General features: G+C 45.5%; 1 protein-coding gene across 7 annotated transcripts in view; it reads right to left on the bottom strand.

Annotated features, from left to right (window-relative positions):
* The window catches only part of CDH4 (cadherin 4), an 806,167-nt gene that overhangs the window by 17,689 nt on the left and 760,894 nt on the right, over positions 1-27,584 (bottom strand). For all 7 annotated transcript variants that reach the window (XM_083507371.1, XM_083507375.1, XM_083507374.1 and 4 more), the window contains 4 exons: positions 18,670-18,923; positions 12,809-12,951; positions 5,325-5,558; positions 3,282-3,515 (listed from right to left, as the gene is read on the bottom strand). In XM_083507371.1, the coding sequence (XP_083363497.1) occupies positions 3,282-3,515; positions 5,325-5,558; positions 12,809-12,951; positions 18,670-18,923 (865 nt within the window). The remainder of the gene's footprint in view (positions 1-3,281; positions 3,516-5,324; positions 5,559-12,808; positions 12,952-18,669; positions 18,924-27,584) is intronic.

Genomic DNA, 27,584 nt, shown 5'->3' on the forward strand with positions numbered 1-27,584 from the left:
CCTCTAATTGGTTGCTGCTGGTGGGAGTGAGGAAATGTGTCACAATACAGATAAGCATCTCTAAGGACCACAGTGAGAGGTTGGGGCCACTCACTGCTGGGAGATGGGAAAGACTTGACATGGGCTTCTGGTGCTTCTGTAGGTTTCCGCGTTCCACACATAATGTGCAGTGGCACCCTTAGATGGATACCTTAGGGCAGGGGTGCCCAAACTTTTTAAAAGAGGGCCAGGGGCCAGGTTTGATGAAGTGAACATGTGTGTAAAGGGTAAAGGGACCCCTGACCATTAGGTCCAGTCGGGCCGACTCTGGGGTTGCGGAGCTCATCTCGCTTTACTGGCCAAGGGAGCCGGCGTACAGCTTCTGGGTCATGTGGCCAGCATGACTAAGCCACTTCTGGCAAACCAGAGCAGTGCACGGAAATGCCGTTTACCTTCCCGCCGGAGCGGTACCTATTTATCTACTTGCACTTTGACGTGCTTTCGAACTGCCAGGTTGGCAGGAGCAGGGACTGAGCAACGGGAGCTCACCCTGTTGTGGGGATTCGAACTTCTGACCTTCTGATCGGCAGTCCTAGGCTCTGTGGTTTAATCCATGTCCCTTGAACATGTGTGAGGGCCGACCAAAGTTGTTGAGCATTTTTAGGATTGAAGTTGTTGATCTGTTTTTTTACAATTTTACCCCAGGACATATACTGCCATGGGGGCTGGATTAAATTGACTGGCGGGCCAGATTAGGCCCCTGAAATGGACTTTGGACATACTAGCCTTAGGGTCTGCCATAAAACAGCAATGGCTTTTCCCACCTGCCTCTCCCTATTCTCCAGTCCATAGGAACCTTGACTTTGAGAACAGCGGAAGCAGTTGGTGAGAGAGAAGAGGAGTTCAGGAATATTTCTTAAAAATAATTTTATATGTTGTGTGTCCTTGTTGCTCAGCTTGACCGTTTTTCATGGTTTTGTATGTTTTGTGGTATTTTACGCATTGTGACTTGCCATTATTGATTATAGTTTAATAATTCTCCATTGCAATTTACAAGTGTAAACTGTTTAATTATTGTTTGCTGATATTTAATTTTGCTATTTACTATTATAGTCTAATGGATTATTGAATATTTCTGAATTTGATATGAGTTGTTTATTTTCAAGTTATTGTGACATTTTCATATTGGATCAAATTGTTATTATTACGTGTATGATCTTTGCTGTCTATTTTGTTGTTTTTTTCAGATTGTAAACCGCCTTGTGCATAGTAATATACAAATTAAAAATGGAGTGAAAAAGTGAAATGAAATGGAAATCTTGCCTTCAAATTGTGAATGCTAACCAATTAGGTTTCTGTCACGGGAATTGGGGTTGCTTGTGTGTAAACCTCTAGCTGTACCAAACTGCTTAGGGGCGGTTGTGTCTTTCCCTGACTGAGCAGCTTGGGTGCTGCTGCTCAGTCGCTCGACGAATCCGTGAGTGGGCGTCTCCTAAATTTCCTCCAGCATAAGAATTCCTTGACGGACAACCTTCGCCTCGCCTCTCTGCGTGTAACCCTTCTGCGCAGAGTGGGCGTGCCTAGTGGTGCTCCTCCACCCTCCACACTGATGTCACTGCCAGAGTCTCGGAGCCTCTCCTCCGAGATGCTTTCTCCCTCTCCCTTCTTCCTGGTGTCACCTGGACATTCTTCCCCAGATGACGTTCTCTCTCTACCCTTACTCGTTCCCTCTTCTGCAGAGTCTGGAAGCATCGCCTCCCCCCTCTGCTCCGATGTCAGTTCCCTGACAGTTTCCTACTGCCATCCGGACACTCAGCATTTCCTATTTGTAGCGATTAGTCATGGCAATGAACTCCTGAATAGTTAGAATAGTCATGTGCTACCTGTTTGAAAACTTCAGCTCTTAAGTGGCCACAGCATCTTTGCAAGGGATGAAGACTGGGAGAAAACCAGAGTCACTTGGCCACACCTCTGTCATCTCTTAGCAACCTCAAGTAGGCACCTACAACCACTGTAAACAGCTTAGAGACTGATTTCGTATTAACTGCTACATAAATATATTAACTAAATACATTTATAATAATAAATAGAAAAGGGGTGGGGCTTTGCGTTTCTGAAGAGCTAGCCCAAAACTGCTGATCTGCTGTAACCTTGAGATAACTGGGAGCAGCAACTGTGCTGAATGACCGAGAAGATAGTGCCTACGTGTTGAATGAGGTTGTGGCTCCAATGTGACTCTGTTTTTATGACTGAGAAAGTATTTTATGAAAACGGTGGGCTCTGTAGTGTCTTTGTGTGTAAACAGGGACGCGGGTGGCGCTGCGGTCTAAACCACAGAGCCTAGGGTTTGCCGATCAGAAGGTCAGCGGTTTGAATCCCCGCAACGGGGGGAGCTCCCGTTGCTCGGTCCCTGCTCCTGCCAACCTAGCAGTTCAAAAGCACGCAAAAAAAAATGCAAGTAGATAAATAGGTACCGCTCTGGCAGGAAGGAAAATGGCATTTCCGTGCGCTGCTCTGGTTTCGGTGTTCTGTTGCACCAGAAGCGGCTTAGTCATGCTGGCCACATGACCCGGAAAAACTGTCTGCAGAGTGGACAAACGCCGGCTCCCTCAGCCTGTAAAGCGAGATGAGTGCCGCAACCCCAGAGTTGTCTGTGACTGGACTTAACTGTCAGGGGTCCTTTACCTTTACCTATGTCAGCTGATACCTAACTGGATCAGTCAGAAGCCTCTAGTCAGGACTCTCATGGCAAACCTGGGTCTCTAAACTAACGCAAAGCAAGGAGGAGGGGATCTGTAGCATAAAAGCAGCAAGAAGGAGGGTGTGCCTTAATGCTTCACCCACTAAGTTTCCCTTGAATACCATTGGATTGGGGTCGGAGTTTGAATGCAGTAAAAAAGGTAAAGGTATGCAGGTGGCGCTGTGGTCTAAACCACCGAGCCTTTTGGACTTGCCGATTGGGGTGAGCTCCTGTCGCTCTGTCCCAGCTCCTGCCAACCAAGCACTTTGAAAGCACGCCAGTGCAAGTAGATAAATAGGTACCACTACGGTGGGAAGGTAAACATTGTTTCCGTGCACTCTGATTTCCATCACGGTGTTCTGTTGTGCCAGAAGTGGTTTAGTCATGCTGGCCACATGAGCCGGAAAGCTGCCTGTGGACAAACACCAGCTCCCTCAGCCTGTAAAGTGAGATGAGTACCAAAACCCCATAATCGCCTTTGACTGAACTTAACTGTCCAGGGTCCTTTTCCTTTACCTTTTTAAGAACTTGTATGCAGGTACTTTTGAATTGCAACACTTACTTAGTAAAATGATAATGCATATCAGGATAGCAATGATAGCTCCTGTTCCCAGCCCAGCTGCGGCAACGGCTCCTACGGTGGTGCAGTCTCCGTTTTCATCACAAGGGCACACCTTGACCTTAATGACAGACGTGTTGTACAGAGGAGGGTTTCCAGAATCCGTCACGATGACCGGAACATCATAGACGCCAGCTTCCAAATACATTATTCGTAAACTGAGTTGGGCGTAGTCACCTGCGGGGAGCAAAAAGGAGTCAGCTGCAGCACTGAGGGAGTCATATAATCGTGGGGTTGGAAGGGACCACAAGGAATCTTAAGAACATGTCCACAAGGAAAAGTTCCTCTCCCCGCCCCCATGACCTATGTTAAGAACATAAATAGATCTTTGCTGGCTTTGGTCTAGCTCTCTGTTCTCACAATGGCCAACCAGATGGCTAAGGAAGCCCACAAGTAGGCTTGGGGGATAAATTCAATTTGGTTTGTATTTAAAGGCAAAACTACCATACCTAGTTCACATTCTACAAAGCGTGTTCTCCCTAAAATGAGAGCACGTGTTGTGGTGTGGGCCGCCGGGCCAACCCTCTGTTGCCAGGCAGGTTAATGGTTATTGCCTGAAGCAATGACTGGCTGACCGGGTTGCTGGGGCAAATTGCATGTTTCAAATTAGGTGGGTGGGACCAAAGGCTATAAATATTGGGGGCACACTGCTTTTGCTTTCTCTTTCGCAAAGTGCTTCGGATCACCCGCCCGCCCGCCCTGTGATCCAGTTGACCTTGCTATGCCTGTCATGGGGTTGCCTGCTGTTGGGGCAGGGGCCTAGTAGGAATTTTATCCATTTGCCTGATTGTCCTGTGCCGCTTGGTTTTTACCTACTACGTAGCAATTCGTCACAACTTGTAAGGTTGCGGTTAGGCATTGGTTATAAAAATTGGTGGTGGAGGGGTCAGGATAGGCTGTGCCTGCCCCTCGAATGGTGCTGGAAGGGAATTCTGTTAAAGGAATCCTGGGGCTTGCCACGATTTTGTCCAATCCTGGAAATGGGACCAGGGCTGGCAAGCCTTGGGGAGCTGGTTGGGTGAGCGGTGAGGGACTGTCGCTCAGCTCAACTAATCCCCAACATTGTTTTCCCTTCACTGGCTTCTGAGGGAGTTTGGATAGTCAGTTCTGTCCCAGGCAGGAGGACAGATAGTCATAACCAATGCCTAAGCAACCACTCACAGATTATGTATTTTAATAAAGTTGTGGCCAAAATAGTGCCAAAAACCTTAAACTAAAATTATGTGTGATTTGTGAATTATTTGAGGGGTGGCTTGGGGACCTCCACAAGCAACACGTTATGAGAACCAAAACACAGTCATCCTTTGAAATCTGGACATCTTTGAAATTGTTATGGAAATGCGAGGAACTGAACTGAAGTTTGTAGACGTGAGAAACTTAGGGAGCCCATACTGACAGATTTCCCCATCCCCAGCTGCCACTGAGTGAGGTTTATGATAAGCCAAGCAATGAGGTCAGTTACAGCTCGCTGATTTCAATAGCCTCTCCACTTCCCTCTTCCTATGACAATGAACGAGCCGTCTTCCTACTTTCCCGTCCTCAAAAGCTACTTCCTTGTTAAAGGAGAAAAGGAGGGTGACTTTTATGCAATTACAGCCGGAGGAATGATCATTGATCCTGATTGTGGCTTGTGACAATAAAAATGGAACATAAGGAAGACTGATAATAGCTTCCCCCCCTGGGCTATTACTGATGATTTATTCCCAGTTCAATCCTGATAACGGTGCGTAATTATGAACTGCATTAAAACCTAGAGGGCGGGGAAGCCGAGTGCCAATGAAAGGGCTTAAGAGTTCTGCTCAAGGCCCAATCCATGCAATTTCTTATTAACTACCTTGCCTATAATGTCAGCCAGAATGTGGGGTTTAAAAAATAAAATAAATCAAAGGACTAGAGGAAATTTGAAAGGGTGAAGGCTGATCCCCTCCACTGCTTGCATCGTGTGCCAAGCTGCAAATGCCGTTGGGTGTTGCCTGCCTGGTTTACCATTTAGCCGCGTAATGGTCCAGTTCTTCCTGATGGCAGATGGCACACTTGGCAGCTCAAAGACAAAGGGCCCGATGTTTGGATCGATGTCAGCATCGGCGGCTGTGATGTTGATGACATTCAGGTTTGGCTTTTCACAGATCTGTGCCTCCTTTGGCTGGAGCTCAGGAGCATTATCGTTGATGTCAATTAGATAGATCTGGAGTGTGCCAGTGCCGCTGGCCGGGGGGATACCTAAATGAAGGAAGGATCATTTCCGTGAGTGATTGTTAAGGTTGGCATAGAAGTCGCCAGGCAGAAAGAGGGACCTGCTCTCGCCATGGCCCCCTGTTTAAAAAGTACAGGAAAAGTCAACTACCGTTACCAAGGCATTGGGACACAGCCACTGAGAGCAAAGGCTAAAGCATTTCAGACTTTAAAAAAAAGTATAGTATAAATACAAACAGGAGAGACAACATGATACTTTATTGTCAGGGAACTGACATCAGAGGCACGGGAGAAGGAGAGGGTCTCTGATTCTGCAGGAGAAGGTCCCAGCGCTAGGGGGAGACTCAGCTGGGAAGAAGGGAAAGGGAATAAGTGTAACACCAGGGATCCAGGAGAGCAATGGGACAGGGAGGTGCAGGGGCTCGAGGACTCTCCATTGGAAGTTAGTGAGGAGAGCCCAGGTACCCCGCTACCCACGCCCACCCTGCGCAGGAGACTCCCGCGCAGTGAGAGGCGGAGATGCTTGGGCGTCAAACAGCTCTTATGTTGGCAGCGCTTTAAGAAACGCCCACAGACAGATTCTACGAGTGACTAAGGGCAGCCACGGTGAGATGGGCTGTGCAGTCCGGAGGGTTTAACCAGGCAATCTAATGCCCAAACGGGGCAGGATTACGCACGAGTAACTCCCAACCGCTACATTTATGAATGGTGTGAAGAAGGTGTATTGAGAAATGGTTCAGAACAGACACAAGAAAGTGTTTCTTCCCACAACTTTGGTCACATCCATACCACTATAACAGACATGGCTTCCTCTGAAGAGGCCTGGGGAACTAGTTCACTAAGAGTTGTCAGGAAACCCCTCACACAGCTACAGTTCCCAGCATCCTTATGGAATTTTCCATCCCTAAAGGTCACGAAGAAGTTATTTTATGGCAGAAATACTTAGAGATTACAGTACCTTGAAAGTCGAACAGAATCCATCCCAGAAGTCTGTTTGACTTCTGAAATGTTCAGAAACCAAAGCGTGGCTTCCGATTGGCTGCAGGAAGCTTCTGCAGCCAATCGGAAGCCGTGGAAGCCCTGTTGGACATTTGGCTTCCAAAAGAACATTTGAAAACCGGAACACTCACTTCTGGCTTTCAATCGTTCGGGAGCCAGAACGTTTGACCCCCAAGGCGTTCGGGAGCTGAGGTACGATTGTACCTGTGTCCATTCTAGTTCGGTTTCAAACCTGCCAGTGGTACCAAAACTGCCTTGGTTGCCCATCTGATGCTATTTGTTGGGAGAAAGGGGTAATGAGACCCTGCTCTTTCTCCTTGATCTCTCAGCAGCTTTTGATACTATTAACCGTGATATCCTTCTGGAAGTTACTATGAAACTCACTGAATCTTGGGTTAGACACTGCCTCTCAGTCTAATGTGTCATATTTACTTGAGTCTAATGCATCATGGAATCTAACGTGGACCTCAATTTTCAGAACCTTGAAACCAAAAAAGTATTTGGTGATGAATGTAAATGTGCCATTGAATCTAATGCACGCCTTAATTTTTGCAATGTCATTTGGCCAATGAAGGTGACCATTAGATTCAAGTAAATATGGTATTTCAAAGGGTCATTGTGCTGATACAATGCAGTTAGGAAGGGAGAACCATGTATGTCACTTTGAGCTCCTTAGAGGAAAGTTGGGATCGAAATGTAATAGCAGATAAACCAAACCAAAGCAAAGCAACCCAAGATGAACTGAGGCTAAAAGTAGTACAAGCAACAAGTAAAAAATAACCACTCTCACATTAATAGGAAGTGAAAATAACTAATGTTGAAAACATTAAGCCAATAAAAGATGTTAAAAGGGTGATAGGTCCTGGGAGGGGGGGAAAAGGTCTTCACTGGGCAACAAAAACACATTTAAGTAAAGGTAAAGGGACCCCTGACCATTAGGTCCAGTCGTGACAGACTTTGGGGTTGCGGCACTCATCTCGCTTTACTGGCTGAGGGAGCCGGCGTACAGCTTCCGGGTCATGTGACCAGCATGACAAAGCCGCTTCTGGTGAACCAGAGCAGTGCACGGAAACGCAGTTTACCTTCCCGCTGGAGCGGTACCTATTTATCTACTTGCATTTTGACGTGCTTTTGAACTGCTAGGTTGGCAGGAGCTGGGACCGAGCAATGGGAGCTCACCCCGTCACGGGGATTCGAACCACTGACCTTCCGATTGGTAAGCCCTAAGCTCTGTGGTTTAACCCACAGCGCCACCCGCGTCCCTTAAAAACACATTTAAGGAGGTGCTAAGTGAGCATCTATGGGGGCAACATTCCACAAGTTGGGGGCTATGACCGAAAAGGCCCTATATCTAGTTGCCACCCTCCATACCTCAGCAGAACAGGGGCCCCAGAGGAGGGCCTTCTTGGAGGCTTATAAGGCCCAGGTAGACACATAGAAGAAGAGGTGTAATTTCAGGCTACCAAGATCCCAAGCCATGTAAGGCTTTCTAGGCTAAAGCAAGCGCATTTAATTAGGCCCACAGATGAATCGGAGGCCTTCATCTCCTGCTCTGAAGCTTCCAGAGGCATCTGTTGCTATTGGCAACAGAATGCTGGGCTAGGCAGACCTTGATCTGACCCAACAAGGGCAGTTCTTTGAGTCCCAGGTAGTATCGCAGTGAAGGATTTATAGCCACATATAACAAAGGTGCAAGCTTTCCCCCTTCATACCGCTGGAGTGATGAGAGTAGCTGAAGGCATCAACCATCTCCCAGGCATGTAAATATTCAAGGTTCAAAAAGCATCCTTCAAGAGCAGACACCAGCGGTTCTAACACTGGTCTCCCTCCCCACAGGGGTCCTGCAAGATCAATGGCTAAGCCTCTAACGAAGGGTCAGCTGTGCCAAAGCTGCCAGATCAGGCTCTCGGCTTTGAGTTTGACTTTTATAAAGGTTAAAAGCCATCACTGTCCTGTATAATCCTTTGCAAAACACACACACACACACACACAGAGAGAGAGAGAGAGAGAGAGAGAGAGAGAGAGAGAGAGAGAGAGATTCTTCAACTCCCCAGATCTGAATGCTTCAGTAACTTCCCTCTAGTTAGAGGGGGGAACACACCACTTTTAAATTGTTTAATATTCTTCTTTTCTCCCATCTACCATCCCCAGTGAACTGCAGACAGTTTTGTTCCAGGCCTCTACCCAGACTATTTCCTCTAAAAGCCTTGCCTGAGTAGTTTTTTTTTAAAGCTCATGTTCTTGGCTGGTGTTTTTTTTTTAATGCTTTGAAAAGAAGAAGAAATAAATAAAGCAACCCTACTCTTAAAAAAAAAAAAAGGAAGGAAAAGAAACCTTCCACTGATTCTTCCTGGCTATTTTTATAAAGCTTTCTGTCTTACTCTCCTTGTTTGTTTTTGCTGACTGAAGAGTCTCAGAATCCCCAACGAAGCCCTTCCAATCCCTTTCTGATTATTGTTACGTTAACTCTGCCAACCTCAAGGTCTGGTACTGAAGAAACTTTTCATTCAGCCTGGTGGCCCCGGACAGAACTCCTTCTAGGCTCGGTGCCTTGATCAGGCATTGAGTTTGCTGAACAGTAAAGCGAAGCCCAGGGGTTTTTCCACGACTACCTGCAACCGCTGAGTTAGTTATCATTATGTAGGAATGCTCAAGTGACACTTCGTCTTACACAGTGTTCAGGTTATGGCTGGCGGGGGCTTAAATCTCATCTATTTATTTTACAACTCACAAACCTCTGAGTTGTGCCTCTAAAAAAAGAAAACTGTCCAAATGTGATGTACATTTAGAGGTGAAACAGTGAAAACAGACATCAAGCACACACCTGAGTTTAAAATAGAACATTTGTTTTTTACTCCAGCTCAGTTACCAAAACAGTCTTTTAAACCTTGTTTTATTTACTGTTAAAAGGCATCTCTCTCTTTTTTCAGCCTGCTTTTCACTGCCCCCTCAAAAACTTCATCTTTTTTACCTTGTTTGTCATCTAAGTCCTAGTACAGAAGTCTGCAGCAGCCCCGAAAGTGCTAGTTTTAAGTGAGATCACAGGGCGAAATACACAGAGGTTTATGAGTCGGGGACCCCAATGGTCAGGGGACCATGAAATCTTAGATGGGCACCATGAAAAATCAATTTCACAGAAGTAAAGCAGGCAAACTTCAGAACCCATCTCCTAAGACAACAGGTAAAACACCAACACCCCACTCCAAACAAATAGAACAGGCATCATTTCCAAGAATAGGCGGCATTCCCTCCCCAACACAACCAATTCCTCACTAAGCAAACAACCCCTTCATTTAAAAAACAACACAAGACCAAAAAACATTTTTAAAAAATAAATTGTATTTAAGTATTATTAAATAAAAATAAATATTGAAAGTCACTATGTATTGGTTGGTTGGTGTCAGGGAACTGACATCAGAGCGAGAGGCGAAGGGGAGGCTCCCAGATGATGCTGGCGAAGGACCCAGCAGCAGGGGGAGAAACAGCTCAGTAGAGGGGGAAGCCAATCAGCGCAACACCAGGGATAAAGGGAGGCAGACGGGGGGAAGTGGAGAGAGGGCTCCAGGACTCTTCACTGGACATCAGTGAGGAGAGCCCAGGTCCTCCGCTACCCACGCCTTCCCTGCGCAGAAGACTCCCGCGCAGTGAGAGGAGGAGGAGACTGGGTGTCAAACAACTTTTATGTTGGAAGAGGTTCAAGAAACGCCCACTGACAGATTCTGCCAGTGACTGAGGCAGCCACCATGAGAAGGGGCTGTGCAGTCAGAAAGTTTTAACAAGGCAAATTAACCGAGAAAGGCACCAGTTTACGCACGAGTAACTCATACCCATTACAGTTGGCATCTGCCTGTCTCAGGAAACAATGGAATGTGCCTTTGGGGGTGAAGTCAAACCCTGGAGAATCACAGAGCCTGTTGTGGCTGCAGAGACCGGTAACGCCTAACTTCTGCTTCACACATTGTTTTAAATACGGTAAATAGATTTTAATATTTATTTATTTATTTATTTATTTATTTATTTATTTAAATATCAATACATTCTGCCCCTCACTCTACTGCCACAGTGTGAGGAACACAAGCTTTCTTCCAACGCAACGCAATTGGTCATTTCCCGAGGTGGATCTGATTGTCCGTAAAGCCCTGCTTAGGCATTAAGCCCATGTGTTCTCCATCTCAGGTAAAGGGAGACCAGGACCGCTCTTGTAAGTCCCACCTCTTCAATTGCATTCCTCTGCATGGCTCTGCAGTCCTGTGCATCCTGCAGGGTCAATGGCTGCAACGAGCCCGCTGCACCATTGTAGGCTCCCGACACAATTCAGAACCTTGACTGCGAGCCTAGGCAAGATCAGGAGGCTCTCAGCTGCAGAGATATTCAGGACCCAGCAAATGGAGAGCTGCGGGCCTGGGTGGGTGGTCAGGATCGCCGAGGAGCAGGCAGGGGCTAATTGGAACATCTCCGCCCTCTTTGCTGGAGGACACATGAGATCAAATGCCTAATCAGGGCTTACGTATACCACCAGTGGTTTCTTGACCACTGGGGGAGAAAAACAACACCAAACTTTGTGAGATAATGTTGGATACCTCCAAAGGTCTTGTCCGATGCCTCTGATCTGTATAATAATAATAATATTTTATTATTTATTATTTATACCTCACCCATCTGGCTGGGTTTCCCCAGCTACTCTGGGTGGCTTCCAACAAAGTATTAAAATACAGTGGTCTGTTAAACATTAAAAGCTTCCCTAAACAGGGCTGCCTTCAGATGTCTTCTAAAAGTTTGGTAGTTGTTCTTCTCTTTGACATCTGGTGGGAGGGCGTTCCACAGGGTGGGTGCCACTACCAAGAAGACCCTCTGCCTGGTTCCCTGTAACTTGGCTTCTCGCAGTGACGGGACCGCCAGAAGGCCCTCGTCGCTGGACCTCAGTGTCCTGGCAGAACAATGGGGGTGGAGATGCTCCTTCAGGTATACTGGACCGAGGCCATTTAGGGCTTTAAAGGTCAGCAGCAGCACTTTGAATTGTGCTCGGAAACGTACTGGGAGCCAATGTAGATCTTTCAAGACCGGTGTTATGTGGTCTCGGCGGCCACTCCCAGTCACCAGTCTAGCTGCCGCATTCTGGATTAGTTGTAGTTTCTGGGTCACCTTCAAAGGTAGCCCCACATAGAGTGCACTGCAGTAATCCAAGCAAGAGATAACTAAAGCATGCACCACTCTGGTGAGACAGTCCGTGGGCAGATAGGGTCTCAGCCTGTGTACCAGATGGAGCTGGTAAACAGCTGCCCTGGACACAGAATTGACCTGCACCTCCATGGACAGCTGTGAGTCCAAAATGACTCCCAGGCTGCGCACCTGGTCCTTCAGGGGCACAGTTACCCCATTCAGGACCAAGGAGTCCTCCATACCCGCCGCCTCCTGTCTCCCAAAAACAGTATAGTGGTACCTTGGGTTAAGTACTTAATTCGTTCCAGAGGTCCGTTCTTAACCCGAAACTTTTCTTAATCTGAAGCACCACTTTAGCTAATGGGGCCTCCTGCTGCTGCTGCACAATTTCTGTTCTCATCCTGAAGCAAAGTTCTTAACCCGAGGTACTATTTCTGAGTTAGTGGAATCTGTAACCTGAAGCGTATGTAACCTGAAGCGTATGTAACCCGAGGTAGCACTGTACTTCTGTCTTGTCAGCATTCAACCTCAAATTGTTAGCCACCATCCATCCTCCAACTGCCTCCAGACACTCACACAGGACCTTCACCGCCTTCATTAGTTCTGATTTGAAAGAGAGGTAGAGCTGGGTATCATCCGCATACTGATGAACACCCAACCCTGGTGATAGGATTATAAAATCCCTTCCCTTTCATCCTCGAATTGTTTCTGATTTCCTGAAGGAGCATCTCCTCTTCTGTCCTCAGCTTGGAGCATAATAAGGAGAAGAAACGTACAGCAGATTACCTATTTCTCCTGCCCCATCTTTCTACTGGTTTTACACACTCACGTATGGTGAGAGTCTACATCTTCCCTCCCATCCATCTCCTATTTGTTTCTTCATCATAGTCTGGGACAATTTCACGCATCTAATTTATTCTGGCAATCTCCTGTCCCAGCTTCATGAGGTCTTCCTTCCTCTCCCTTTCTACTTTTTTTTTTTTTGCTTTTTTTACTTGAAAACCTGGGGAAAAATATATATCTAACTTACCCTGACAACTCTGTCAGGGCAACATTCCCATTTATGCATCACATTACAGTATTATTGAAGCATGGATGATGCCAGGACTTGGGCCTACCGTTGTCAGCTGCCAGGAACGTAGCCTCGTAGACGTTGTTCTTAATGTAGGCCGACTCGCGATCAAGGATGGCAGCGGTGGTGATCTGACCATTTGTGGCATTAATGTTCAGCCAGTTTGCAGGATCTGACAGCTTGGAGTATCTGCGGAGAGCCGAGAATAAATACATGGCAGTCTCTTCCAATGACATGTCCTGAATATGGCTTGAAAATAAGGCTTGAGTAGTGTTTTGGCATTCTTGGTTTTCAGACTCCTGGCTCTTCATTTTGAAAGAGGACTTGGACATTTAGTCAGGCCTAAGGTACATGTTATGTGTGAGAGACCCCCATGACTGGAACTTGCAAGACACACACACAACAGAGTTCTGGGAAGCTGCCAATTTATTGGAACTGTGGCAAGGGCTGGGAAGGGGTGGATGAACCTCTCTATTTTGGTTCCTCTCAGTTGATCATTTTTCCAATTCTAAATTCAGTTCTCCACATTTTCCATTTACTTTTTAAGTCCTTGTGGAAATTCACCACTATTTTAGAGCAGGTTTATCCCAATGCACTAATTTTCATCTAGAATTTCTCCTGATTTAATGCATTTTTGTATCTTTACTAAGATATGCAATTTTAAATGCAAACTTTACCCTAGTTATATGCATTTTTGTACACATTACTTGGCTGGAGAACTGCATTGCAAAAATTGGAGAAGCGTGAATTTCGAAGGACAGCTGTGTTTTGGTTGGTGTATTGCTTCGGAAAGCACAAATTAGGTAGCTTTGCCTTTAAAAGTGAAATAAATCAACCCCCCCATTCCTATCTCATTGTACTCCTTCACAGATCAGAACTGTACTCCCCCATGACTGTCTGCCCTGAAGAGAGAAATTGTGTGAAATGTATTTTCCTCACCCACCTCCATAGAGCAAGCAAGAGCCTGAGGTTGAAATTTTGATGTGGAAACAATTCTCAGGTTGCATCTCATTTTAAAAGAAAAGAAAGACAGAAAATGTTTGGGGAGCCAATAAAGGATCTTATGCCTAATGTGCAGTTTGCTCTTTATTGACAAAAAAGGGCCCTATAAATGTTTGGCAATTCTTATTTTGACCTCTGTAACTGCACAATTTTCCAGGAAAGTCTTCATGCCCTGTTGTCAGGCTTCGGGGCAACTGGCTTCCTCCCCCATGGCAGTAAATAAGAAGTGATCAAACGAAAGGAATGTCTTACCAGTTAGATACTTTAATAATCACAGTGAGAGACAAAGAACCTGTCTACCTAGAATGGCAGTGCTCCCAATTAAGGGACACTCCCCACTCTGTCCCTATTAATCTACATCACTCCTACATCTTGTAATCTCATCTTGTACCTTCTGTGCTTTCTGTTCTGAGACTTTCTGAGTTCTTCTCGAACTTGGGCTGAGCAGAGGAATGCTATCCAGAGACTGTGAATCAATCTGTTAACTCTCTCTCTTCCACTGTTTCTTCTCCTAGCTGTTCCCCATCCAGTATTTCCCAGCTTCTGCCTTCTGAACTATACCCCTCTGCAAACCACTGTTCCAAATCTATGCTGTCCTCCTGCTCCTGGGAAGATTCAGGATCAAGGGGAGGGGGGGGGGGGGCTCCCACCATTCCTCCTCAGTGTAGCCCTCCTCAGCACGGTCCCTGACACCTGTGGTAAGTGCTGCTTATGTCATGGATACTGCCATGCTAGTGGTAGTAAAAGCATTATTTAGTAATACATGAACAGTAATATATGTGATATGAAATGGGCACGACCTGTATATGATTGCGATATACTGATATATCACAATGTCTACAATAAGGATGGAGCTATGTAGAGGCATTGGCTGGCTTCACAGTTTTCCCCACGTTGTGATTTTTGCATAGCGCACGCGCACACACCCCATGATTCGGAATATATTGCCAGGTTAAAAATTATGAAACCGACATCACAATATGGACTTCAAAATGGCATTCAATGATATATTGCCCACCCCTAGTTAATACATGAAGAGATGCAGCAAAGGATCCTGATCAAGACTGTTCAAATCGAAGGAAAGGAAAATGGAAAAAATAATAATAATCCAGAACTTTCATCTAGAAAAATAAAAATGCATGCATTTCCAGACACTCTTTATTAGAACTTGTGGACATTCAATGAAGCAGAACGTTGGAAGACTCAGGACACAAAAAAGGAAATACTTCTCCATCTTGATGGCCAACAACCTGGGTAGCTTTCGAAGAAAATTAGGCAATTCATGGAAGATAAGGCTACCCATGGCTAGTGTGGTGTAGTGGTTAAGAGCGGTAGTCTCCTAATCTGGGGAACCGGGTTCGCGTCTCCGCTCCTCCACATGCAGCTGCTGGGTGACCTTGGGCTAGTCACACTTCTTTGAAGTCTCTCAGCCTCACTCACCTCACAGAGTGTTTGTTGTGGGGGAGGAAGGGAAAGGAGAATGTTAGCCGCTTTGAGACTCCTTGAAGGGAGTGAAAGGCGGGATATCAAAAATCCAAACTCTTCTTCTTCTTCTTCTTATTAGCCACAACGCCTGTCTTCTCACACTACAGTTGCTGGAAGCTACCGGAGGGGAGATCGCTGTTGCACTCAGGGGTTCTCATGGGCATTGTGAGAACAGGATGCTGGACTAGAAGGGCCAGCAAGAATCACTGAACTTATGGGGAATTAAACTGTGGCCCTTTTTTTTGCTGTTTCGACTGTGCCACTTGAATTGGACCTATGGAACATGGCTGGGAAAATCAGCCACAAACAACGAAAGAGACACACAGGCCTTCTAGCACGGAAGCTTGCAAGCGGAAGGAAAGCCACCCAGGCAATAGCACCACCACCCAATTGTTCTTCTGCTCTTGGACCAGAAAATCCTAAGCTGGGTCTTTCCCACTCCACACAGCTGGGATGTACAGCCTGCATTTGATCGGAAGGCAAACAGTTTTCCGTCTGCACACCTCAGTGCCGCTACGAGCGAGGAAGGGAAATAAGCACCCTTCAAAAGCCCAGGAGCTTCAGAATGAAACAACTAAGAAAAATGGCCTTGTTAGCTGAGACATTCCCTCTGTCCTTAAAGGTTTCACTGCCTGTCCAAAGCCAACAGGCAGAGGCAGTGAGTAACCACCGTCATTTTCTGCTCCAGACAGCTCCATCCCAGGTGAAATATCTCAACCCTCTAATGATTATAAAATGTCACAAGTGATGTAAGTTTAATTGGCCCCGGCTCTTGTTCCACAGTGTGCCCTCCTGCTATGCCAAATATATCTAGCATTTGCAATAAAGGAGCAGACAGATAACCAGTGAGGCTGGGAGGCAGGGAGGAGAGTTAGAAACCCCCTTTTCCTTAGGACTCAGCTGAGCGTACTGTGGAGAACACGGGTCCTTCTCATTCAAATGGTATTTAAGCTCACCCAGCTGTGCGTTGGGTTGCAGTCAGCAGCTCAAACGGATGGTTCAGTGGCACTCTTGTCTCTGGAGTATATGTGTCTCTCAGCCGCCACAGAGCATGAGAAGGTAAGAAGAGACTGCTGGATCAGACCAAGGACCCATGAAGCCCAGCTCTCTGTTCTCACAGTGGCTAACCAGATGGCTATGGGAATGTCAGGATGCTGTCAGCAGCTCCCGGCTGGTTGCCCGGGAAAGTATAAAGACAAGGAAAAGTTTCTTACCATCCTTTTTTATTTCAAACTTTACAGAGAGAGGCTATAGAACCCAGCCTCTTGGATAATGGCGTTGTCCCGAGTGAATCTCCACCCCCCACTTCTCTCCCTTTTCCTTATTAGTCACCACCTTCTCTATGGGTGCCGCTACGGCCATCAATCTTTGAGCTCTTTGCTCTCCTACTTTTAAGGCTCGCCGGGTTCTGCATGATGCTGGGTCTGGAATGCTTTCTAGTGACAACATGTAAGCTAGTTTCTGCTCTGGCTCTGTCGGCTTCTCCTCTCCCATTATTTCCCAACTTCCCCCTTCATTTGCCTCTGAGCTGAGACCTCCCGCAAACCTATGTTGCAAGTCTATACTGTCTTCCTCTTCCTCCTCCCTGGAGGAAGATGGGGAGGCGGTCTCCACCATTCCTCCTCCTCTGCCCAGCTCCTGACAGGGAAGCACAACAGCATTGTCCCCACCTGCAATTCCCAGAAGCTGGTATTCAAAGGCATATTGTCTCCGACCACAAAGGCAGAGCATAGCCATCATGGCTAGTAGCCACTGGTAGCCTAATCCTCCATGATTTTGTCCAATCCTCCTTTAAAGATGGTGGCCATGGTTTAACTACGAGCTGGTATAACTACACTTTCCTGTGTCTGTCCTGAATCTTCCAACCTCCAACTTCATCGGATGACCCCGAGTTCTAGCATTATGAGAGAGGCACATGAAAAAGTATGGGGCAATTAATACACGATAGGTGGAATTCAACACCATGCAATAACAATTGTTCTGTGAGTAGAAGCATTTCTGTAGGTAGTAGTGTTTAGCTGTGTCTTGTGTCTGGAGACAATAAACACCTTCTTATTTTGAACCATGTGGGAGAGGAGTTTCCCCCTTAACTGGGGACTCTGGAAGAAGCTGTCTGCTGGGAACAGGAAACTTCTGAAGACTCAACCAGGGCTTGGCTGATACATCACACTGGCTGAGGTGTGGTAAACTACCAACTGACTTTCACAAGTCACCAGCAACCAACATGGTGCCTATTTGACTCTAACTTCCATCATTCCCAACCAGCATGATCAATGGGAGTCCAGCAATATATGGAAGGCACCATGTTGGCTATCCCTATAATATATATTCTTGCAGATATTTCCCTCCACATCTGCACATGATGTATGGTAAAAAAAAAAAAAAATCCTCTTAGCAGGGTGATCCTATGATAATGTTACCCTGTATTCAGAGAGTTTAGCCCAGAGCATTTTATCACCATGGTAGAATTGACTACACTGCAAACATCTAGGTCACAAAAACCTCTCCTCCTTACAGAGGGGAGGAGTTGTGAGCAGGAGCCGTTTCTCGCATTGGCAGGGGGTTGGAACGCCCCCTGCCCAGCTGGCCTGGCTGCCGTGCCACACCCCCAGGTAGCCAACCAGCCAGGTGGAGGCTTGGGGGCAGGGTTTTGCCACTCAAACATGGCCGCAGCAGCACTTCCCTTTCATTCCGCTGCTGGTTTTCGTCGGATCACCCACCCACCCTCCCTTTAGTTCACTGCTTGTTTCTTGACATTGCTATGGACCTGTGGTTGATCGCCTTGGTTGTCCAAGGAGCCTGGTAGGAATTTTTATCCAACTGGCAAATTGGCACCGGCCACTTGGTTTTCGCCTACCTCGTAGCAAATCATCACAACTTTTAGGTATTGGCAGTTAGGCATTGGAATATGTTTGTGTATTGGAGGGCAGGGTGTGGCCATCGCCTACCCCTCCACTTTATGGGTATTCCGGTAAAGGAATCCGGCGGTCGTGGATCCTGTCCGACGCCCTTGCTGGTGGCTAGGGCCTTAAGGCACGACCCCTGGTGACATCAGGGAGAGCTTTCAGTTGTATTTGCATCAACAGGCTCCTCCCACTGGTGGGATAGACTCACCCCTCCCTGAAGGGATGGAGTCACGCTCTGTTGTTTTATCCAATGCCTAAGCCAATACCTCTTACATGCTGTAATCAATAGTTGTGGCCTTTTTTAGCCCTTTAACCTAATACACTGTGTCCATGTGTCTTTCTTATCCCCAAGCGGGTGGCGGGTCCTTGAATCACAAACCCAGATTCGAGGCACACCATGTGCTAAATCATCTTCAGCATCCATATAGACAAACAGACAGCGCCCCTTCTTCCCTGGTATTTTCTAAGGAAATGCAATGCACATCCTTGCTTTAGATTGGTGGTTCCTTCTCACCTTACAGCTTGCTGCATGAACCGGTCAGGATCCACAGCTGAAAAAGTCATCAATGCCGTCCCCGTAGGTACTCCTTCCTCCAGCCTGATGAGCTTGTGGTTTGTGGGGAAGTAGGGTGGTTCATTGACATCGGTGACGGAAATGGTGACTCCTGCAGTAGACTGGAAGGACATTTGGATACCGCTGGCCAGGGGAGCTTGGTTGGACACCATCACTGTCAGCATAAAGGCTCTGTTCATCTCATAGTCAACTTCCTAGGAAATGCAAAGAAATACACAAAAGAGACAGAAAAGCTGTGCACGTGAACTACAGACTGGAAATATGATAATCACTAGCTATCTCATTATCTCACGGGCATTTCAGAGGCACATTTTAACTTTCAAGGGCAATAGCCACGGTCATTTTGAAAGAACGCCTTTTTAATGGCAAACAAACTTGACTGTTTACTTGGCATGTGTCCCTCATGGTTGAGTACCTGCATTTGTCACATGGTCAAATTGCTTTAGCTGATGTGGGACTGTCACTCCTCCAGAATGCTGGAAGACAGCACTTCAGAATAACATGACCTACGCTGTCTGGTCTGGATAGATGCTTTCCCTGCATCCCACAACTTAAGTGTCTTGGGAAAGGCTTCCAAAGGCAGATATAGCTCTAGGTTTGTGGGGGTAATCCCTGCTGGGCCCCCTTCTGCCTTAGCAGTCCTAGGTGGTGGTTGTGGTGCCACAAGACAACAGCAGTGCTGTGGTGAGTGTCAGGTGACTGTCAGCTGCTGTTTTCATTTCCCCACAATGCCATTGGAGTGAGACTATGTTGGAGACATTGTGGGAAAAGTAACTGGTGGCTCCCAGACCTAGCTATGCAGCAATGACCTTTTCCCCTCTCTAAAATGGGGGAGTAAGGCAGGCATCTGATGTGGGTCCTGCTGGAATCCTAAGCTCTGTCATCTGCCCAGTGATGCTGTTTCTTGTGGCCTGCCATATTAGCCTGTTGCAGGATGGATAAAAATATGTCTAGTGGCACCCTTAAAGGGCGATTCGTATTTATTTCAAAAACAAGTGATGGCTCTTCAAGTGCTCTGCCAAACAAAGCAATACAAAGCAAAATACTAACAAAATAAAACTGTCAAAATAGTTACAGATAGGTAGCCGTGTTGGTCTGCCATAGTCAAAATAAAAAAAATCCTTCCAGTAGCACCTTTAACTTAGTTGGTCTTAAAGGTGCTACTGGAAGGATTTTTTTTATTTTGTCAAAATAGTGTGCATTCAGTAAAATGCCTATAGTATGCATTTTTGCACATATTATTGATTGTCTGCATAAACCCTTAGAAGCAAGATAGAACACACAGCCAGCTTTATCTGGCATAGCTGATTGAACTGCAGCGTCACAATAGTAGTATCAATAATCATTACTGTTAGGATTTGTGTAACAAATTTATATACTGCACAAAGAAAAATTTACCTAAGCAACATAGGAATGATAGAAAACATGCATTAAACAAAGAATTGAATTCAAACTTATATAAAAACCATTTGGTCACTCAGATAACTAATAACACATGGTTGCCTGCACTTTGCAGAAAGCTTGATTTGCCACAAATACTATTAATATTTATTTATTTTATTATCCATGCTTTCATACTAAGATGCCTTATGTTTCCCCACCCCCAAAAATCAATAAAACATATATCCATAAAAAATCAATTAAATACTAGTGGATACTGATTGGTTAAAAGGGGTGGAAATCATATTATGAAGGCCTGTCTAAATAGTACAGCTATCACTGCCGATGTCTAAATTGTCCCTCTGATGATGATTATGATAATGGTGAAAATCAAGAAACCCTTTTGTCATAATTCTGTGCAAATCTAAATAGGACTGAAATGGTGGTCATAGTAATGCACAACTCTTTTACCAGTGTAATTTCAGATTTCTAAGGGAGCCTTCTTTTTAAATCTGGGCTCCCAACCTGGAGGTTAATCTGAGTTACAGAAGACCAGGGCTAAGATCTGAATCATCCTTTCAGTGGGAATACTGCATGCATAACCACACATAAGGACTTTAGCCTATTTAAATGTGCCAGATCCACAGAGGCAGTGCCAGACAAGTCTCTCACCCCAACATATTTAAGATGGAAGTGTTAATATGATAGATATCACTTCTCTACTTAGACGTTTAACCTGTGAGACAAAGTTTCCACACCACCCTTGAAATACACTTTGTTCCTGCTGTGTATCCCCCAATATATTTTGTGCGTTATCCACCAATTTGCTGGCCACCTAATTCCTGATACATTTATGTCATAGGGCTTAATAGTCAGAACCCAACCTGTACATTTACACTGTCAGAAGTCAGAAAGCATACAAATCTATCTATCTACTGTCTTCTTCAACAGCTCAGGAGCTCAGAGCAGAACACAGGATATTCACTGTGAACACATGGCTTAATAAAAACTTGGTGGTGGCACGTTTGAACAGACCGGCGAAGATTAAGTAAGCTTTCTCTAATATTTATTAGTTCACATCTCAAGGGGCCAGAACGGTGCTGTTATGTCAGGCACTGAAAACAAAAGTTACATGGCTAGGAGGCATTTTAGGAAGAATAGCTTACTGCAAGTAAAACATCTCAGGAGGAAAGGTTTAATTTCTCTCCCCCCTGCTTCAGTTAACCTTGAGTGGAGTTATCAAAATAGAATTTGCTGAAACAGTTGGGTTGGAGACACTGAATGGAATATAGGGTTTGATAGCCTACAACGGCCTGAGTAAATTCTCCTATAACATACATTGAAAGCACTCTTATGCCACTTCAAACTGCCATGGCTTCCCCCAAAGGACCCCCTTATTCCCCTCCCAGAGCTACAATTCCCAGAGCTCCCTGGGAAGAGGGATTGAATGTTAAGCTACTTTGGGAATTGCAGCATGTTTATAATCTATCACTTTGCTCACCCACAGGGAGAAGCCCTTTGCGCCTCTCCTGTGTTTCAAAGATCTGGGAGGGTAGGGGTCCAGTCTTGGCACTCAATGAAATGTGGGTATGCCTAAGGGGACATGTTCAGTGTAGGAGAGGCAGAGCCGGTGCAAACAGGAACCGAGCAGGAATAAAGATATTATTATTATTATTATTATTATTATTATTATTATTATGAGCAAAGCATCTCTCAAGCACTATGGACTTTTGAGGAAATGTATAGTAAGACCACCAGAAGCACTGGCAAGCACACTAGCACCAATGGGCACTGCGTTGGCGACCCCTGTTGAAAACTTCATGGTGCTTTGCTCCAGTCTATGCCAGTATGTCTATGGGACACGGGCTTGCTGATCAGAAGGTCGGCGGTTCGAATCCCCATGATGGGATGATCTCCCGTTGCTCGGTCCCTGCTGCTGCCAACCTAGCAGTTTGAAAGCACATCAAAGTGCAAGTAGATAAGAAGGTACCACTCTGGCGGGAAGGTAAACGGTGTTTCCGTGCGCTGCTCTGGTTTGCCAGAAGCAGCTTAGTCATGCTGGCCACATAACCCAGAAGCTGTATGCCGGCTCCCTCGGCCAATAAAGCGAGATGTGCACCACAACCCCAGAGTCAACCACAACTGGACCTAACGTTCAGGGGTCCCTTTAGCTTTTACCTATGCCAGTAATTGGTAATTAGTAGCAGAGAGTTTTCTACATGGAGAATGTCCAATAATATGAACACAGTCTGCATCCTGAATCATAGAACAGTACAGTTGGAAGGGACCCAAAGCGTCATCTAGTGGTCTAACCCCTGCTATGCAGGAATCTCAACTGAAGCATCCAAGACAGATGGCCATTCAACCTCTGCTTAAGAACCTCCAAGGAAGGAGAGTCCACCACCTTTCGAGGGAATCCGTTCCACTGTCAAACAGTTCTTACTGTCAGAAATTTCTTCCTGATGTGTAGTCGAAATCTCCTTTCTTGCAGCTTGAAGCCATTGGTTTGAGTCCTACCCTCCAGAGCAGGAGAACACAAGCTTGTTCCCTCTTCCCTCTGTGACAGCCCTTGAGATATTTGAAGATGGCTATCATGTCTTCTCTCAGCTTCCTCTTTTCCAGGCTAAACAAACCTAGCTTCTTCAACAGTCCCTTATAAGGCTTAGTTACCAGAGCCTCGATCATCTTGGTTGCTCTCCTCTGCACACATTCCACCTTGTCAACATCCTTGTGGCACCCAGAAGGACCACAACAAAGTGGTGGAGCATCTGCATCACACACTAAAGGTCCGTGGCTTCTCTAGGTAGGGGCTGAGAATGTCCCTTGTCTGAAGACCTGGAGAGCTACTGCCAGTCTGTGTAGACATCATTGAGTTGGATGGACCAGTGGTCTGACTCAGCCTACGACAACGTCCCATGTTTGTTCTCATGGAGGGCAAGCATAATTTTCATAATAATTATTAAATAATAATAATAATAATAATAATAATTATTATTATTATTATTATTATTATTATTATTATTATTATTATTATACGTCCATAATTTCCCTGCTTCGGGCCAACAACCCCTCCTGCCAAATGTGAGGAAACCCTTTGAGAAATTAAAGCTTTGGGCTGAATGTTTATGATGAGTCAACTATACATTTTGTCCCACTGTCGCCCAGATGCCCTGTTTATTGCATATTATTTCATTGTGTCTCTAAAAGCTTAGACAGGTCCTACCTAGCGGTTTTGGAGGTTGAGAGGATTGCTGTGACCTCTTTCTAGTGGAACTGAGAGCACATAATGCAGATAAATCGAGCTATGTCTGAGAGTTATTATTTTATTATTACAATATATATAAATAGATTAATAATAATAATGATGATGATGATGATAATAAAGTACCTTTTTGTTCTAAAGGCATCTTTAACTATCAGGAACAAGCTACAACTTCTTGCTGTTATGTCAGGAGTCAGACAAACAATAATGGAGAATGCCTCCATTTCAAAACCATTTCTGTAATCCACTAGGGTTCATATTAAGATTTTATTGAGTCAGATGCCACAGGGTACCTATTGCAGCACTTGGAGATTCTATGTAGGCCCTACATGGAACGGAAAAGCCAGACTCCCCTCTCCTCCTTGTCCCCCACCCCTGTTTACAAGGCTTGCGAGGGAGATAAGTATCTTGCGCCACCAAGGAAATAGCTTTCATTGAGATGAAAAAACAAAATTGAAATTGTACATCATTCGTTGCCTCTCGGCGCACAAAGTTCGCGTGGAAGACAAACTTACAGTGAAAGCCAGTTAAAAGGGCTGCAGCTACACAGGTTTAAGTGAGGGGTCCAGCAAGTCTCTGAAGAGTTCTTTGACTGATGTGATTTTTCAAAGTGCGCCATCCAGCTGTTTGGGATATGCTGGGTCCTCAACCCCACTTGATCAAACCACAGCAAACTTGTCAATTTAGATTTCTCTCTGCTTTTTTTTATTTTGCCTTTCCTCATAGAAATCATAGAATCATAGAGTTGGAAGAGACCACAAGGGCCATCGAGTCCAACCCCCTGCCAAGCAGGAAACACCATCAGAGCACTCCTGACATATGGTTGTCAAGCCTCTGCTTAAAGACCTCCAAAGAAGGAGACTCCACCACACTCCTTGGCAGCAAATTCCACTGTCAAACAGCTCTTACTGTCAGGAAGTTCTTCCTAATGTTTAGGTGGAATCTTCTTTCTTGTAGTTTGGATCCATTGCTCCGTGTCCGCTTCTCTGGAGCAGCAGAAAACAACCTTTCTCCCTCCTCTATGTGACATCCTTTTATATATTTGAACATGGCTATCATATCACCCCTTAACCTCCTCTTCTCCAGGCTAAACATGCCCAGCTCCCTTAGCCGTTCCTCATAAGGCATCATTTCCAGGCCTTTGACCATTTTGGTTGCCCTCCTCTGGACACGTTCCAGTTTGTCAGTGTCCTTCTCCTGCATCCATTTACTTTTGTTCTCCTCATGGACACGTTTCTATTTATTTAAGGCTTTTAAATTTATTTACTATTCATTATATTTATATCCTGCCTTTCTTCCAGTGACCTCAGGGTAGTGTACATTGTCCTCTCCCTCCTATTTTTATTCTCACAACAGCCCTGTGTGGTAGGTCTGGCTGAGAGACTGGGACCAGTTCATTCAGTGAGCTGCAAGGCTGAGTGAGGATTTGAATCCGAGTCTCCCAGGGCCTGGCCCAACGCTCTAACCAGTACAGTGGTACCTCGGGTTACATACACTTCAGGTTACAGACTCTGCTAACCCAGAAATAGTGCTTCAGGTTAAGAACAGAAATCGGGTTCCGGCGGTGCGGCGGCAGCAGGAGGCCCCATTAGCTAAAGTGGTGCTTCAGGTTAAGAACAGTTTCAGCTTAAGAACGGACCTCCGGAACGAATTAAGTACTTAACCCGAGGTACCACTCTACTCTTTGCCTAATATACACATTTTTGCAAGGGATTTCACTGTGATAAGGTACATTTGTTCATTATTTTAGCTAATCTACAAATTGATATGTACGTTAACTTTGCTCCCATTATACTTCTTTGCCCTCCTCGTTTGGATTAAGGACTTCTCTGCAAAATTGGGTGAAGTGTGAACTGGAAGAAACAATCCCTAATATAAAAACTTCTGACGAACGCTAGTAAATACCGTACTTTTCTGTCTATAAGACGACCCCATGTATAAGATGACCCCTATTTTGGGGGACTCAAATTTAAGAAAATGGAGGGAGATGGCACACAGTTGTTGAGCCTTTTTTTAAGGGGGGATTGATGAAAGTCACTCACCTGTGCACATCACTAAATACACCTCCCGTCTGTCCCATCACCGGCAGAAGCTGTCAATCGCCCACCCAACTGCCAGAACGTCAGCCAATCAACACCACCCATTAACGCAGCAACCAATAACACGCACAATAGCCGCTGACAGCCTTGGCAGCAACCAATAAAACGTCCACCCTATGCACTACCCATGTATAAGACGATCCCCACTTTTTAGCACGATTTTTAAAGAAAAAAACCTCATCTTATACACGGAAAAGTACGGTAAGTCATAGAATCATAGAATCATAGAATCATAGAATCATAGAGTTGGAAGAGACCACAAGGGCCATTGAGTCCAACCCCCTGCCAAGCAGGAAACACCATCAGAGCCTTTTATTAAGGGTGGGCGAACAAAGCATGGAATTTTTTTGACTGTTACATATGCAAATATATATGTTATATATCATATATAACAGAAAAAGTGGCTTTCATCCTAATTTCAAGGATGATTTCCTGTTCCCGTTTCTGGCATGAGGCCTCTAAATGGGGATGAAGGCAAGGCTTGATGAACTTAAGATGCCAGAAAGGGGCAGCAAAATGATCAAGGGGCTGTAGAAATTCCCCTGTTGAGGAAAAGTTATGACCTTTGGTGCTTTTTCCTTCAGAAAAAGGCAAAAGAGGGACAACATGATAGAGCTGTATAATATTATGTATTGTGGACTAAGAGGGCAGACGGGAGATTTCCTCCATCTCTTACAACATTAGAACTTGAGGCTATTCAAGGAAGACGAATGGTGGGAAATTCAGGGCAGATTAAAGGAAGTATTTCTTCACGTGGCAAAGATCTAAACTGTGAAATCCACTCTCCTACAAAATGTAGTGATAGCCACCAGTGTGGATGACACCTACACTTATTTTGATTGTTCTCCGAGACATGGAGGGCAGGTAAAAGGAAAACCAGGACATTCCAGATCAACTCAGAAACTGAGATGGCTTCTGCAATCATTTTTAATAATTTCCATGCAATTTTACACACATTCCTATTTACCAAACAAAACTAAATTATATTAATTTAGCTGAAATATCTTTTGAATTCCCAAGTCATGTTACAACTTTTTCTTTTTTTTAAGCACCCCTCCTTTTTGGAATTTGAAAATTGAAAAATGCAACATGCTGTAATCCAATCTTCAACAAGAGTTCTTACTATCTCACCCAAAACCTTATGTAGTAGAGTAGAAGGGGCCCACTTTTCAGCTGAAGGGCCACATTCCCTCATAAAGAACTTTCCAGGGGTCGCATAGTGGGTGGGACCAAAGGCAAAAGTTGGGGAGCAATGTATGGTAACTCTTACTTTGGGAAGTAGCTTGCAATCCAACCATGCAAAAGTCACAGGGAAGATGGGAAGCTGCCTTAACAGCAAGTCAGACCATTGGTCCATTCAGTTCAGTATTGCTTACACTGACTGGCAACAGCATCTCTCCAGGGTTTCAGGCAGCAAGTATTTCCTAGCCCAATCTGGAGAGTCCAGGGATCATAGAATTGTAGAGCTGGAAAGGACCTGGAGGATCATCTAGTCCAACCCCCTGTCCCATATGGGGATCAAACCTGCAACCTTGCCGTTATCAGCACCGTGCTCTAACCTACTGAGCTATCCAACGAGGACCTTCAGCATAAAAAGCAGATGCTCTACCAGAGGTTTCCACACATGTCTCCATCTGGGCAAGCAAGAGACATCAACACAGGTCAAGGACACAATTCAGTTGGGCAAAAGCTCTAGAGGGTGACATGGAGCAGAGCCCGAGAGGGGTGCTGCTTGGACAGGGAGCATGACCTAGGGCAGGCATCCCAAAATTTGGCCCTCCAGAAGTTTTGGGACTACAACTCCCATCATCCCTAGCTAACACGACCAGTGGTCAGGGATGATAGGAATTGTAGTCCCAAAACATCTGGAGGGCCGAGTCTGGGGATGCCTGGCTTAGGGCATCCGAAGAGCCAGACAGATTCAGACTCCAGGCTCTCGGTTTCCTTCTCTGTCGGAGAGTCATTCTCAGGCAGCAAGGCTGTTGGATTCCATGGAAGAATTCTGAATGGATCGGTAAAATGCTACCATTGATGATGAAGAAAGATGCAAGCAACAGAAGATTGTCTTATAGGTCATGGATTGAATCCAAGATAAGGGCGATGAAAAGGAATGA

This window comes from Podarcis liolepis (assembly GCF_965112155.1).
Source record: "Podarcis liolepis genome assembly, chromosome: 6".
In the NCBI taxonomy this organism is placed as follows: Eukaryota; Metazoa; Chordata; class Lepidosauria; order Squamata; family Lacertidae; genus Podarcis; species Podarcis liolepis.